This window comes from Pelecanus crispus, chromosome 5 (assembly GCF_030463565.1).
Source record: "Pelecanus crispus isolate bPelCri1 chromosome 5, bPelCri1.pri, whole genome shotgun sequence".
In the NCBI taxonomy this organism is placed as follows: Eukaryota; Metazoa; Chordata; class Aves; order Pelecaniformes; family Pelecanidae; genus Pelecanus; species Pelecanus crispus.
Window position 1 is genome coordinate 63826325 of NC_134647.1, and position 16451 is coordinate 63842775.

The 16451-nt window shown below is 39.9% G+C and overlaps 1 protein-coding gene across 1 annotated transcript; it reads left to right on the forward strand.

Annotated features, from left to right (window-relative positions):
- Positions 1-866: 866 nt before the first annotated feature.
- Positions 867-16230, forward strand: TM2D1 (TM2 domain containing 1). The gene is made up of 6 exons (XM_075710657.1): positions 867-1024; positions 2169-2242; positions 4549-4657; positions 8984-9075; positions 12565-12638; positions 14451-16230. The coding sequence occupies exons 1-6, from the start codon at positions 867-869 to the stop codon at positions 14559-14561; spliced, it is 618 nt and encodes a 205-aa protein (XP_075566772.1). The 3' UTR covers positions 14562-16230.
- The last annotated feature ends 221 nt before the right edge of the window (positions 16231-16451 follow it).

The window sequence follows — 16451 nt, forward strand, 5'->3', positions numbered from 1 at the left end:
GGTTCAGCAGGAGGCTTTATTGGCAGGTGCCAGCAGGCCGCAGAGCGGCACGGGCCCTCCCTTTAACCTCTCCCGTGCTTTCTAAAATTCGTTTGAAAGTACCCAGCAAACTCCAGACAACACCAGGGACACCCACAGGTATCAACACCCCGAGGTAAGATTTCACCTGTTGGGCCAAAGTTACAGCTTCGGTATTTGGAAGAGCAGGGAGGGCTCGCCTGTCTCCTCTCGGGATGTGCCCTCACTTGGCCCGGGGCGGCCTGGCCCGGCCTAGCCTGGCCTGGCCTGGCCTGGCCTGGCCATCGCTCCCAGCGTCCCCCGCCCGCCGTTCGGTTCAAGGCGCCGGGGCGCTTCCTGCCGCGGGTGACTCGCCTCCCTGCAGCGCCAACATGCGAGAGCAGCCCCAGCTCTCCTCTGCCGCCGCCGGGACGACCGCTTAATGCCTCCCCCCACCGCGCCCGAGGGCCAAAACCGAGGCAGAGCTCCTCATAGCCGTCATCTTAAGTGAGGGCAGGTGGGCACCGTCCCGCGAGGTGCTGGTGGCGGGCGCGGCCATCTTTACTCAGGGCACGAGCCCGCCGGTCCAGCCCCGCCAGGGCTCTACGAGCGCCATCTTGAGTAGGGGCATGCTTTGCCCTCAGTGCTGACCATTAGCTGCCTCAGGAGCCATATTTGCTGAGGTCAACCCCCCACCCCCAAACCAAAAAACCCAAACCAGCCCCCTCAGCAGCCCACGAACAACTTGCAGGGCTTCCACCCCGCCCCTCCCTGCAGGCAAGGCGGCCTCTCCCCGCGGCGGGGGGCCGCGCCTCCCCGCGGCGCTGCCGGGGACGGCGAGTCAGCTGACGGCAGCGCCGGTTTCCATCATGGCCGCCCGGCCGGGGCGGCTGCCGGCGGGGCTGGGGTGGCGGAGCTGCGCGGCGGAGGCCCGGATCCTCCTTCTCCTCTGGTTCGCGGGTGTAGCCGTGGAGGGAGCAGCAGGCACGGAGCCGCCGCTCAAGTGCGACGAGCTGAGGCTGGGGCAATATCCTGAGCGCGGCCGGGGCCGGGGCCGGGGCAGGCGGCGGGGGCTCGGTTGCTATGGCGATAGGGCCCGGGAGGGCGGAGGGGCCGGCGGCGCCTGGCCCCGGGCCCCGGTTTGCCTGAGCGGGGGCCGCTTGCCCAGCCCCCTCGGGTGGGGAAGGGGGAGGGCGAGAGGTGCTTGGCAGGGCGGGGGAGCCCCTTGGGTGTCAGAGAAAGCCTCAAGTCAGGAGGCCCGAGGGGGTCTCAGCTGGAAGGAGCAGGAGAGGGCGCGTCTGCAGCGGCGTAGGTTTATTTTGGGGGTGGTACACTGTGTGCCTGTGTGCAGGTTTGGGATGTCTCTGATTTTTAAAGAGAAAATCCTATGGGATGAGAGACCCCTCTCTCCCACCCCTCCACCTTCTTATTTTTTGCAGGACACTCGAGTGAGACGCGGTGGCTTTGCAAAATGTTGAGTCTTCTGCCACAGTCCGAAGGAGCAGGGCGCAGGTGTTAAGAGACTGTAGCTGCAAGGCTCCTGACTCTCCAAAGGTGTGTCAGGCCTTCCCCAGAAAATGTTTGTTGACGGTGGCTGACAGTTATTGATGTAGCTGCAGATCAGAAGTGTCAGGAAAGCAAATCTTGGAAAAGTTAACTTCATCTCCTGCTTTACTTGGCTGTGGGAGTTCAGACCTCTGGAAATAAGTTCCTGCTCAGGTTTTTTCTAGTCCAAATTCCTGGCGTTTCAGATGTTCATTTTTAGGTGTTCTTTGAATTTTGTCTCTTACTGTAGATCTAATCTTTTCAACCAAATGCCTCAATTTAAAGGTACTCTGATATTGAAATAAGGGAAGAAGACTGAATTAGGCGTGCTACCTTGTTGCCTCCAAATACAGAGGCTGTGACTGATAAATATTGTAGTTCCTTTAGGTAGTGCTGACTGCAGCATTAATTAAATGTGGAGCTTATGCAATATATTGGTGTATTAAATTGGATTAGCAGATTTGCTGTATGGTAATGTGCTGTTCCTATTTTGGGGGATGGGTAGGAAGGAAAACTAACATCAAGGTGCATATTAAATCCGCAGGGTTTAAAGAGGGTGGAATAAATTACTGTTAAACCTGTTGTAGTGTTTCATATGAAAAAATGTTTTCCTCAATTACCTGAACATATATGTGCGATGAGCCTAAAATAGATAATACTACACAAGAACCAATGAACTGTACCAATCACACAGCATATGGTAAGGATTTCTGACTTTATATATTGACAGTAGCTACATTTTCCAAGGAAGTGTTCAATTTATGCATTTGTGTATCTGCTAGATGAGCTTTATAAAATAAAACATGGGATTAGTGATATCATTAGTATGAAAGCCTAAAACACTTGTGCGGGTTGGATGCTTTACTAAAAATGAATAAATACATTGTCTCTGATTGGTACATTTGTAAGTGAGGATTCTGGTAAATCTCTTCAATGTATGTTATATCCTCTAGGCTCCATCCTGCACTACTGTGATTAAAACAAACCATTCCTGTCATCCTGATTTTGCATATACTTATTACAAGAGTTGACACATGACAGAACAGCCTTCAAAATCTTCTAATTTTTAAATTTTTTTTAAGGAAACACGGTGCCGTCCATAATCAGGAGTTTTTGGTGCCATGAGGCTCTGTTTTGAAAGCACTTACATTTATTTTGATGTTAAGTTCTGATGTACTTTGGAGTACAACAGAAAAATGCTTAAATTGATCGCTTTACTACATATGTTTAGCTTTTCTGATGTTCTCAGGCATTGAAATAAATAGTCACTGTGGTAGCTAATAGCACAACAGTTTTGCTTTATGTGTACTCATGTTTAAAAGACATGTGTGTGCTTGTTGTCTTTCACATTTTGTTTTCCATCAATGCTGACTGATTTTCTTCACTGGGATGCTCAGGGATACTGAAGGTTTTCCAAATACTTCAGAGACTGGATGAAAGTACTGTCCACAATGGATCCTTTTTTAAGTTATTCAGTCCTTTACATCATCTTTGACATCACGTCTCTGATTGTAAACGTCCAGTCAGTGAGCAGAAAGAATATTCTGTAGTTTGAGATTGATCACAACTCAAACTGTTAGTTGTCTCACCAGTTACCATGTGACTGTCTTTAATACACTATACATTCGAACCGGAGATAAGCTTCAGAGTGGGGAAAGCTGCTAAATTAATTAACGTTGTTTTCTGTGTCTGTGCATTTACACACATAACAGTTTTTATATTGTCCCCACAGTATTTGAGTTGCTTCCTATTTCAGTATTATCAAAGTAATAAAAAGTTAATCTTCTGGATCATGCTTGAAGCACTACCGTTTCTGAACATCTTTCTGTGATCCATCACCCAAATAAATAGGGGTTTAATTTAAAGCATCCAAGTAGTCTCATTGAGTAGCAGATTTCGAGCCTTACTGGCACGACATTGACAGGAAAACTGTGTCCTTTCCTGTATCAATATATTTAAACTGCTGCAAGTTTCTTCTAAATAGAGGAAAGCACGGCTTTCTTTGCTTTTTTTTTTTTACAAGAAAGAATGTAGTTTTTTTGTAATTGTCTTAGATTAGGCACATTGATGAGTAACATCCATGTAGGACTTTATAGCAGTTAGGTCCAGACATAGATCATATGTTTGGGCATTACTGATACTGATGGCCTGAAACTTAAATTTTTTTCCTTTTTTTTGGTCCCTATGCAATATGGATCAAAATTAAAAAAAAAAATCCAAATCCTAGTCTTCTTGCCTGTAGGTATTACTGGAAAATCTGGAAAGAAATGTTGAACCTGGCTTGCTTTTTTGTTGGAACCAACCAACGGGACGCAAAAATACTGAAAACTGATAGAAAGTGCGTAAAGGACTGGGATTTTTCTCTTTTGAACAACAGGCTTCAACACTGGAGAGTGACTAATATTCTGGTAATACATTGCAGACTTTTAGTAGATGTCACTTTCTGCTGTGATTTCCACTTTGGTTCTTGTAAGAGTCAAGCCTTAGCTTAGAATAATAGAATAATTTGCGTTGAAAGAGACCTCAGGAAGTCATATAGTCCAGCCTCCTGCTCAGAGCAGCATTGGCACTGAATTCAGACCAGGTTGCTCAGGGCTTTGTGCAGTCAGATCTTGAAAACCTCCAAGGATGGTGATGGCACCACCTCTCTGGGCAACTTGTTCCAATATTTGACTGTTCTTATAATGAAAATGTTTTCTGTATGTCAGGTTCAGATTTCCCATTGGCTCGTAATGGAGCCAAAATGGAAATTACAACAGAATTAGGGCAGCAATTAGGTTTGTATATTTTGCTTAATGTGTATCATGCCAAAAGACAAGTTAGTCATAGGACTGGCTTAAAAAATACATATTTTTTAAAAAATAATATGTCTGTGTGTACTGTGCTGTGTATCAAGACTGTTACACAGTGTAACTTCGTTTGTATATTTCACTTGTGTCTTGTCAGAAAAACACTACAGTACCCAATTGGTTACTGCTTACTTTCAAATAATTTTTTTGTCCTCAGTTCAATGTCTGCCAGCACCAAATATTACTTGCAAAGATCACCTTGGAATAGAAAAAGTCTTTACGGGACATGAAGTTGGATTTTACAAGCCTATTGCATGTCGCAATGTGTAAGTACACGATTGATTTTTTTAATAATTTGTCTTTGTTTTCACATTGAAGTTTTTCTAAAATAGTATGATGTGTTGACAGAAGGAAAAAGAGAAGTAAGGTAGAATTGTAGACATGTTGCCCAGTACTTAATCCTCTAATAAGCACTGTAAGTCATAAGGATACAACATGCATGTTTCTAAGTAAATCTGTCTCAGCCATGGACACATTTTTCTTTGTTTAGTTATGTTTGTGTCTTTGCTTTACCTTAGTATTTTACCTTTGCTTTACTGAATACTTTACCCTGGCAAAAATTTGCCCCAAATGCTAAGGCTATGTTTCACATATGCTTAAAATCCACACAGCTGCTGAAAGGAGCTGTCAGGGGACACCTCTCCATCCCTCTCCGTGACATACCCCACTGTATACTGAATCAGAGAACTGATCTGAGGTTGAACTGACTTGGATCAGTTCCCCAGTTTGAGTCACAGTACAGTCGCTTCAAGTGCCTGTGCCAGCACACAAGAATGAGGGCAACTCAAGGATAAGAGAGGGTGGAGAAAGGAGGGCTAGACTAGGCTGCTCTGTTCAGCGGCAGTACTGGTTCATGCCAGTTTAAAGCATGCCTGTAGCTGCAGCTTAAGTTGTAGTATGCATGAATATTGGGGAAGTTTAAGTCTCCTTCCAGTTCCTCAAAAAAACTCTTTTAGAGGAACTGTTCTCTATTTTTAAACAACCTTTGTGTTTAAAGTCCTCTGTGTCTTTTAAGAGCCTGTTTCTGAAACATGAAAATGATGGACCTAGGTTTTCTAAAGCACATTGTGAGCAATGGAGAGCTCTGGATACCCATAAATGTTCCAACTGGCCAATGCTAATGATCAGCGAACACCTGTCAGTACCATTTGTTTCTCCTTTTTGTGGGATTCATGCAGGAGCCTTTTTCTTTTGTCCTACTGGAATCTTTGGAAATTAAAACTCCAGTAATATTCGCTGGGTATTCCTTATCACACTAGTGGGCAGATAACTCTGATGTGATACTGCTCAGTAATTTGCCTGACTCAGAAGTACAGCTCTGCCTCTTAGTTTCATAAATATTTTCTCTGTATTTAGTCTTCCCAACAGTCAAAGCTCAGCAAATTGAAGAAAACATATTATTACATCTAATCAAATTTAAATGCTAGGAAACTAGACTTCAGTCACATTTTTGTCCAGAAACAATTGTGTTTCAGTCCCATCTGTGATGGGGACTGAGAATAAGTTGAGCTATACTAGTTTAATAAAATTGCTTCCTCTTTGGAGTAGACAGTAATTCTTACATTTGGAGGTTTTTTGTATACCTATATTTTTGGTTTAATGTATTTTCTAGAAACATTTTTTAAATGTACTTTTTCTTTGCATTTATTAATTAAAAAAAACCAAATCTATGTACGCAGAAAAATGTCATCCTTCCTATGATGTCTATTACTTGATTGTGACTATTATTTATTATGAAATAATCAATGGTTACACTACCAAAAGAACTTGCTGTGGCTTTTCCAGTTGCATGACTGCTAGTATGGCAGAAGGGGAAGAGGACCCTTTGTGGGCTTGCTGAAAACGCCAGTAAAATAGAACTGTGAACGCAGAAAGAGTTACGCAAGCATGTCCTTGATAAAGCCCCAAAGCTAGTTAAAAATGGCAGCAAGATTAATACTAACATTCTTCATATGCATGTTTGTTTAAAAAGTGATCTAATCACTGATAGTTATATGAGCCTTTTATAAGGCCTTTTGAATGTTACCTAAATGTTAGAAATACTGTTTTAAGCAGGAATCTCCAGCTTGATATTACAACAGTAGGCCTGCCCCTTCTGGTGCTTTTTGGAGATTTTCCAGCATCTTATCTGAGTTTTGATGGAAACTGTAACTGTCTTCTGGCAGAAATAACTGCACATCATTTAACCAGAAAATTGGTTTGAGAAGGCATCTTCCCATAGCAGGATTGTCCTAGCGTGGGGACAGCAGGTTAATCTCTATCCCTAGCTTCTGGAAGGAGCAAATCAGCAAGTTGTCCTTAGCCAAAACTGTAATTTAACAGCAGTCCAGATAACAGTTCTGGGATCCAGTTATTTTAGAGCGAGACCAGGAGTTGTATGTTTGTATAAGTGGATGTGATCAAGTTGCTTCTAGTGTTAGTTCAAGGAAAAGCTTGTAAGCGCTAACAAGGTTGCTCCAGCAAAGAAATACTGGGAGTCGAGATGGCTTTGGTTTGGTTTTAATTTGATGTTTTGGAGGTAGATTTTTTGCCAAATTCTAGAATTCCCCAAATTGGCACTCTATCATGTATTTTGCTTAATATGTGCAGGCTCTGTTTCTGCAGACTTGAAATGTTCATTGCTCAAGTATTGCCATTCCAGCAAGGAGTCCCATCAAATGGTAGTCTGTGAAATTCATGAAGTTTAGCGTGGACAGGTTTTTGAGCAGTACTAAGAGACCCTGAAAGAGCACAGAAACCACTGTGATCTACAGCAGTACCTGCATATTATCAACTGGTGTGGGAGAGCTGGAAGAAAAAGGTTTTAACATGCAGCTGGAAGAAATGTATGCAGAAAAAAATAAAGATTGGATGAGGCTGAGAAGCAAGAAAAATTCAGAAGAGGAACTGAAAAGAAATTGCATCTTTTACCCAATTGTAGAAATCCCTTTAGGTGCCTGGGATGTGTTATTTTCCTACTTGTTGTTTTAGTCTTCAGTGCATGTATTTATTTGTGAGTAAGGTAAAGGAAATATAAGAGTGGATGCAGCCTTGTTATAGCATTAACATGCTTCCACTTCATACGAGATTTCTTCTGCCCATCAGTTTGATGTTGACTAGGTTGCAGGCTGTTCTGCTTTTAAAAGCATCTCAGTGCATAGGCAAGTGCTCGGTTTATTACTGGTTTTGATCAGGAGCATCTCAAACTAAACTGTGTTCCCACCTTTTATGTAAGAGGTCTTTTTATGCTTTAGTGTCCTTGGAGGGTTGTTGACACTTTGTAGTTGATAAACAATTTCCAACAGTTTACCTCAACTTTTAAATAAAACCACTAGTGTTCTTTACAGTGGAAACAAGAGAGTTCTAAAGATGATAATTTACGTTATGTTAGGTTCCAGGAACACCCAGTATGTTCTGTGTTGCTAATAAGTGCTAAGGAACAAATACTGAGGTAGGAGTCATGATTTAATCACTTAGTGTTGCCATTAAGTTTTAAAGTCAGTAAATCTAAATAATAAGCAAAAACTTAGATCTTTATTTGGCATTGAAAGCGCTTAATAAAGGTGCTTGGACCTTTCTTTGCTACTGTCTTTGTGAAACTATGTTTTATTCAACTGTCAACCAAGAGTTTAATTTGGGCTTATTAAGTAATTGCTGGCACATAGTAGTGCACATATCAAAACAGTGAATTATTGAATATTTTTTAAGTTCTAATTACATTTGGGTTTGCTTTTCATTTCAGAAGCTAGCTGTTTGCCAATGCAGAAAAGGATGCAGCAAGTTCTAGTTTTGATAGCTATGTTTCTAGCTCGCTTATTAGTGCAAAGTTCACGTGAGCAATGACTGAAAGTTACAGGTGGCTAGGTGGCCACATCACTCCAGCTGTTGGCAAGAATGGTGCCAATTAGTATAAATCTCAAAAAGTCTGTTCTATCTGTGTATTTTGTATGACTAACCATGGGATGCTTAACTTTAGGGTACCTCTTTACCACTGCGCATCTTTGTACTGTCAACAGGTCTTTTCATTTGTGAGTTTGTGCCTTTAGAGTGTAGTAAATGGATACATGATTTACCCTTTTTGTTGAATCCTTCCTGCAGCTTCTTCAACCAGTGGCCATGGTTCATTTCTCCTTCAGATCTCATTGCAATTACTGTCTCTGCTGACATCTCCACTGTCTATCCTGTTCCTCTTGATTTGGCTGCTTGTGAGACTAATGCCTACAGACAGTATGCATACACCTCTTAGCTTTCTAGGGTTGTCTCAGTAGGGCTGAACTGTTAGGAAGTGCTCTGTAAAACTGGGAATGTATCAGCAACTGAATTGTGTCTCTCTTGACAAGAAATCATGATTTAGTTTCAGAATAATCTGTATTCTGCAAGAGTATACTTGAGTTGCAACAGCTGAGGTTGCTTTATGGAGGATGCCTACCCAGTTTGAAAGCTTAACATTATCAATTCTGTGCCCGTTAATTGAAGACAAATAACACGTCTGTTTTTTGTTTTTTTTTTTTTTAAACTGAAGCAGCAGGCAAATGAGTCACTGCTTTAATTCTCAAAAGTATGAGGAAATATATTTTGCAGTCATTGTCTACATTACTTGTTTCTTTTGGCAGAAATGGGTACTCCTACAAAGTGGCAGTGGCTCTGTCTTTATTTCTTGGATGGTTAGGAGCAGATAGATTTTATCTAGGCTATCCTGCATTAGGTAAGTTTATTTCTTACTTTTTCTTTGAGGTAAAGCTTATTGTTATGACTGAGTTGTATGTGTTGAGTAATGAAGGCTGATAGTCATACTTTTAATATTTATAACTAGAATCCTTACTTTATTGTCAAGTGCGATAAAATCCTGCATTATCCTCAGCCTGCTGTTCTGTTGGACTGAGTGGTGACAAATGGATATATAGTTGTCCAACAGATAAAATCCTAATAAGCAAACATGATTAGTGCTATTCATAGTTTTGCTTTACGTTTGTTTTGCATTGATGTTTACCGCAGCATTCTTTGTGAGGCACTGAAACAGAAGTGGTTTTGACTCATGTGCCAGCTACTTAAATGATGCTTGATTTTACCAGGAAAATAGTGGACAAACTTTACAGTAAACGGAGTGTTTTGGGATATGGAATTTATCCTGGCAAATGCATACTTTCAAGATAGCTCATAGTATTAATAACAGTTCTGCAGAAGCTGGAACCTTTAGTAAGACCTACCTCTGGTTAATGTTTTTAGGACCTGATTCCAAGGGTGATGGTGCCACTGGCTTTTAAGTAATGGAAATACCTTAGTATGTTAGAACTACTTTCACTGGCTTTGTTTCTGAGCTGGACAAAGGGAATAAATTTAAGTCTAGATAGCATGGAGCAATGAATTGGAAAAAGCTATACATGTTACTGTCAGTTCAGCTAGGAATTTTGAGTTCCTGCCCATTAAATGCAAACCCTTGGGTTTTTCATAACATTATCTGTCCTTCTTGATAATCTTGTGTTAATATCTGTCTTTTTTCCGTGAGATTCTATAATTAGTACTTACTTTGTCCATCTGTTTCACAAAAAGATACATTTTTGGAAGCGGTCAATAAGGTGTGCTTTTTGTTTTACCATTGGATTTGGAATAATAATTTGCAGTAATTATTTTGTAATATATCATAGTAATAAGATTTATAAATCCTCCATTCTTATTATAGAAGTTCTTTATGGCTCATGCTTGTTAACTGTACTGGAGTGTAGTGTAGCTAGTAACTGAAGTTAGAAGACTTAAAATTAAAGTCTTCCAAAATCAAGTTTTCAAGCTTTTGAAAGGTAAAGAAGACAAAGTGAATAGTAAGAGTAGAAAAGAAAAAAAGAATAAAAATCAATAAATTGGATTCCTTGACAGTGATTGATTGGGGATTTTTTTTAGGTTATCCATGCCTTGGCAAAAAATGGTAAAGAAAGGTAATAGCATTGAAGTATTTTGTGCAAGCATAATGAAGATTGTAAATGCTCTTTGGTTTACTTTTTTCCTTCTCCTTTGCTTAAAGAGAGCACAAATACAAACAAGCTATTGAATATGAAGAAATCAGGAAGGCAACCTCTTCCTCTCCCACACACTGTGAACTAAACCATAAGTTATTACTGCATAAGAGCACTATTTTTTCCCCTCTATGCTTTAGAGCAGTTTATTTTCTCAGTGTGATCTGCTTGTGGGGAGGGAAGTGAGGAGGAAGAAAAAAAGTCCACTTTACCCTGCACTCCAGAAACATATGCCAGGTTCAGAAACAGTTCTTCTACATCCAGTAATATAATGGAGCAGCCGGTTCCTCAAGTAAACTGGAGCTGCTGCTGGAACCAGCAATGGTAAGAGAACTGCTGGCTTCCTAAAATGCCAACTGGCAGTGAGGTTCAGGACCAGAGCTTGAGAGGAGATGGTATAAGGAGCGTCACAAGTAAATATCTTCAGCGGTGACTGCACTTGATGCAGGTAATAACAAAGCAAACTGTTTACCTGAGTTTGACACTATTCAGTTGCCTTAACCGTTGTTTCCTAAGGCTAGCATTTCTTTAGCTGGCTCTTTCCCTCGTGTTTTGTTACACTACTGCCAGTATGGATACCCAGGCTAACTGTCTGGCTGCTGCAAGTCTTGCGCATCAGTCACTGGGAACAAGTTATTTTAAAGAATGATATACTTAGGTTTTTGCACGTTTAAGTGTCACCACTTCAGTTGTAATATGCACATAGGCTTTTCTTTTAATCAGCTCAAAGTCCATCCTGCTACTACTCTTTCAGCTTCGCGGTCAGTAGGTATGTTTTCCCTCTTCTCTCTGACTACTGTGTTGTTCCACAGAGAGTTTCTAAACTGTCTCTCTGGAGTTTATAAAGCAGGCTAGTTTCATCTTGTCACCTATGGGAGCTATATCCAGACAGTGGGATGCTCTTCCTGCAACGTGTGTGCAGTTAGTTACTCCTCCGCTCTCCTCCATATGCAGCCTCATAAACAGAGCATGGGGGAGAAGAGGTGGTATGCAGGACAGATTGCTGCTTCTGAGAGAGGGGGAGCGCAAAGGAGGAGGCAGAGGTCAGGAGACCTTCAGGTGTTTGACTGAGAGCCGGCTCGTTCTTTGGAAAAGAGCTGTGTGGTTTTACTAGCAGGTATTAATGCAGCACAGCACAACTTGTGGCTGTGGGGAGGAGGTGCTCTGGGATGCCACAACAGCTGATGTTATGAGCGTGGTTTCTCTCTTGCCTCAGAAGTGTTTTGGCCCCTGTAAGCGCAGTAACTGTGTTTTCCCTGTACAGCATAGCCTACAACTGACTTAAACACAACAGATACACATTCCTTTTCATACTGTCTAAGCCTGGGTAAAGAGACGAATGTCTTCACAATGAGTATCTCATTCTCAAAATAACCTAGATGTTTGCCTAGCTCAGCTGAAGTATTACTTACAATAGTACTCATTGTTATTATATTCATTGTACAAGAAATTACTGACATTAAAAAAAAAAAATTTAAGACAGCCTCCTTCTTCTGAAGGCATTTTCTGAATAAAGTCTGCCTTGCATGGCAACTTCCAATGAAATATTTATCTGTTAGTTGCTATTCCCATGTATTTTGTATTAATCTTTCATTTATTCATACGAAAAATAACATTTTTGAATACCAGTTAAAAAGAAGTGTTTATATATATATGTGTGTGTATATATTCAAAATAAATTCCTATTTCAGCAAAAATACAAAAATGATACAAAGGATTGTCTCCAAAGTAACGTGTTCTGAAAATCAAATCAGTATGTGCTGCAACTCATGAGATGGTAGGAAGTCTCTTTCTATTCATAAGTAAATTTTGCAGCTCACATTGGGATTTTTTCTGTCTGTGCTTCAGTCAAAGAAAGGAAAATTTCCAGTAACTTAGTTATCAACTTTTGCCTTTCCTTGTTTAAGAATATTTATCTGTTTAAAAAAAAATTGTTAATGTTTGAAATCTTTCAAGTGTATTCAGGATGTAGAAATATGAATATGCAGTTTGTTTTTTCCCTGATAATTAAAGATCTTTAACTTTAGGTCTGTTTACATAAATATATATTTTTTTTTTATATATATATAAACCCCATGTATATATTTTGGGGGATGGGAAGAGTTGGGATGTGATTGCCACCAGAAACCTATGAATTTCATCGTGACTGGCTTAAAGCTACAGTTAAATTTTATTTTCCTTTTTAGGTTTGTTAAAGTTCTGCACTGTAGGATTTTGTGGAATTGGTAGCCTCATTGATTTCATACTTATTTCAATGCAGGTAAGTCAGGGCTTTCAAAACAAGATACAAATCTGTGTTTGTTAAAGCTTTGATTAGATTGCTAATTCTTTGTTAGCATTTTAGCCTTAAGAACCTCTGTGTATTGAAAAATAAAGGCATGTATTTTAGCTCTGTTTGTAGATTGATATTTGTTGTGGTTTAGCCCCAGCCAGCAACTAAGCACCACGCAGCTGCTCGCTCACTCCCCCTACCCCGATGGGATGGGGGAGAGAATTGGAGGAGTAAGAGTGAGAAACACTCCTGGGTTGAGATAAGAACAGTTTAATAATTGAAATAAAGTAAAATAGTAATGATAATAATAACAATATGATAATGATAACAATAATAATATACAAAGCAAGTGATGCACAATGCAATTGCTCACCACCCGCCGACCGATACCCAGACAGTTCCCGAGCAGCGATCGCTGCTCCCCGGCCAACCCCCCCCAGTTTATATACTGAGCATGACGTCATATGGTATGGAACAGCCCTTTGGGCAGTTTGGATCAACTATTCTGGCTGTGCCCCCTCCCAGTTTCTTGTGTACCTGGCAGAGCATGGGAAGCTGAAAAATCCTTGACTAGCATAAGCAGTACTTAGCAACAACTAAAAACATCAGCATGTTATCAACATTCTTCTCCTACTAAATCCAAAACACAGCACTGTGCCTGCTACTAGGAAGAAAATTAACTCTATCCCAGCCGAAACCAGGACAATATTGTAGAATATGGATACAAAATATCAATATATTTGGTTTTGAAATAAAATTGGATTAGCTATCTATAAATACTCATAATGAATAGCTTGGAAGCTACAACACCATAAATTCACTTTGTCAGTACCTATGAGCTCTTTATGTGACATGGAGTGTTGGACTTTGCATGAGATATCCTGCTGTTCCCAGAATCATGAAGTTCTGCGTTTGCATGTGCTTTATACTCATGGAGCCCATCATCTGGGGTGTCCATGTGGTGTGCAGGAGAGAAGACATTGCCACTGTTGTTTTCTGCCTCTCCTCCAAATACAAGTTCCATACCACCTGAGAGCTGTGACTGTAGGATTTGTGATGGTTAAATCCCGAGCTGGGGTGACATCTTGTGACATGATGACGTTGCCAAATTGTCTTATTCTACGGTGCATCCATTTAGCATGAATTACAAATTGCCTATGATGAACTTAAAATGCATTGCAGATATAGAAATTGTTTATATGGGTTTATAGAAAAATATTTCTAAAGTATACATCTTTGTATATATGTCTTTTAAAGTATATGCATTCTCAAATTCCTTTCTATGCTATCGCAGGGGTCTTGCCTCAGATCACTTACAGATACAATTGAGAGTATCTTTCATCTTTCCTTATTCATCTCCCTGGTGACCTCACATTAATTTAGCATTTCCAGAACAAAAAAGCCGTAATCTTCTCTCCATTCCTTACCTGTGCAGTATTTAAAAGATACTTGTCATCAACCTAATTCTCTCCTGCCTACCCTCCTTTGTTCAAGAAAAGTGGTTTGGAGCCCACTCATTTGTTAGCCTGATTCTGTGACTCAAATCCTCATCGGCTTAACCTAGTACCAGCGCCTGGCTGTGTAATTTGGTTGATTAGAAGCCCTAGGGAAACGTTCCTTCTGAGATAGTGCTCGCTAAAATAGTTAAACTACAGCATAACTTCAAAATAAATCTAGTTTCTGTTTGACTAATTAAGCATGACTAATTTTATGATGGGAAAATTAGCAGTAATTGAGACATTAGCACAAAGTGTATATTTCACTTCATGTTGAAAAGTCTTGGTTCTTTTTCTCTTTTAGATCGTTGGACCTTCCGATGGCTCTAGTTACATTATAGATTACTATGGAGCAAGGCTTACACGGCTCACTATTACCAATGCAACATTCAGGAAAATGCAGACCTATCCTTAAGCCTGGCAGTAAGTGTCACAAATGCATAAGTGGATTTTATTTTTGCAGATGGATCCAGTTGTCCACTCAGATTGGTGATGACTTAATAATTACACTTCATCAGAACTGAATATTAAATGTACACTGAACAAAGATGATAAAATATGAAAATTCCTCAAGTGAATGAGTTTACCTCAAAGGCGCCAAGTTTCTTTGTGACTGCTCTATTTCTGCGAGCACGTAGTCTGTTGCTAAGTTGTACCATTTGTGAAATGTGCAGACTTTTGCAATTTGCACTGATACTCTGTGTCTGTAAGTATAATTTAGAGTGTTATAGAGAGGTGGAGAAAGAGTTGTTCAGAACAACTGTGCTGATCTCTAGTCCATTGAAATTGATGAGAGTTTTAGCATGGATGGGCCAGGATTACACTTGGGGTCTGTTTTCATAACTGTGTGTGGCAGTTTGTAAATGAACTTAAATATCCCAAACCACAGAGACTGCCTTTCTTTCTATCCTGTTAGTTAAAATCCAGATGGCCCTAAATCTTGTGCCAGTGTATCCTGTGAAATTCTATTAATTGAAATAATTATTTCTGTAAAGCTTAAAGACAAATTTTGGTCAAGTTGCAAAATTTGGTCAGTGCTGATCAACAGTAGAAATATGGATGCATAAAAAATAGAAACATAGATGACACATGCCAAAAAAGGAGGGTGGATGTTGGGGTGCCCTGAGGTTAGAATAGGAAATAATCATTCTGCTTATTTTGATTTTTTTTTTTCCCTTCACTTGCAACCATCCATAGTGAAATACGTACACTCTTTTTCTGAAAAGAAATTGGTGCATGTGTTTTACAGCTACAGAAGGTCAAAAAAGTGAATTCTTTGTACTAATAAAGCCCTTAAAAGGTTCTTATTTTAGATCAGTTGTGTTTCAGTGAAATAAATTCTGTGTCCTTCAAAGTTGTTTGACCAAAGTCTTTAGGACAACCAAGATTTTCCTAGATGTTCCTTTAAAGAAAAGTATATACACACAGAGACAGAAAACATGTCAACAGGATCTTCATGTTATTTGACCAATTTTAAACATTCCCTTCACCTTCTAATGAAAACTGACAGTAACTGAGTGAGAAATAAGTGATATAAACTTTAGTGTAGATTTTTTTCAAAAATTTGGGCTATTCTTTTGTTTTTCAGATGAAACTTTCAAATTGTTATTAATGTGTCCACAAATGGTATTTTTAAGGGAATTACAAAAAATGAGATTCCTAAATTGATTTTTAAAAGTGCAGTTTGTGGTTTTTAGTCTCTTTTAAACCTACATTAAGACTGGTGCACAGAAAGCTTTGTAAAGAAATCCTGTTTTTTTCCAAATCAGCGTAACCTGACATATCATGTAATGAGAGTAAGGACAAAGTATTCTTTGTGGTTTAACATTAATTCTTTCCTTCACACCAGAAAGACATAGTTTTGGAATACTTGCTAACATGTGTTTTACTTGTGGGTTCAAAGAGACGAGAACACTCTGTTAGCTTCATTCATTTCCCTGATATTTGTTGCATCTCCCTTTTGTCTCTGTCACTGAATGCTTTTCGTGCATGTCAGTTTTGTTTCCTGAACTACTTTGAAAAACAGATAGGAAGTGGACGGAAAATAAATGTTTGAATCAAATAAAATCTCATGGCTAAGATCATCCTGTGACTTGTCTGCTTTTTGTTTTTCAACCCTGAAGCTGATAATATAACTGTGAAAATAGGAAGATACCATGGACATTATAGTAAAAAAATAGCCTTGGGCAACTCATCACACAAGATTTAATTCTAAAATGTATCTCCATGTGTACAAGTAGCAGAGGGCTTGACTTAATGATTTCAGCAGTCCATTGTGTGCTTCATTATCTGTAAAAGAATACGA

Coding starts and splice junctions, on each gene's coding strand:
- TM2D1 (XM_075710657.1), top strand. CDS start 867: ATGGCCGCCCGGCCGGGGCGGCTGCCGGCGGGGCTGGGGTGGCGGAGC. Junction 2,243..4,548: donor TACCAATCACACAGCATATG/GTAAGGATTTCT, acceptor TTTTGTCCTCAG/TTCAATGTCTGCCAGCACCA. Junction 12,639..14,450: donor TCATACTTATTTCAATGCAG/GTAAGTCAGGGC, acceptor TTTCTCTTTTAG/ATCGTTGGACCTTCCGATGG.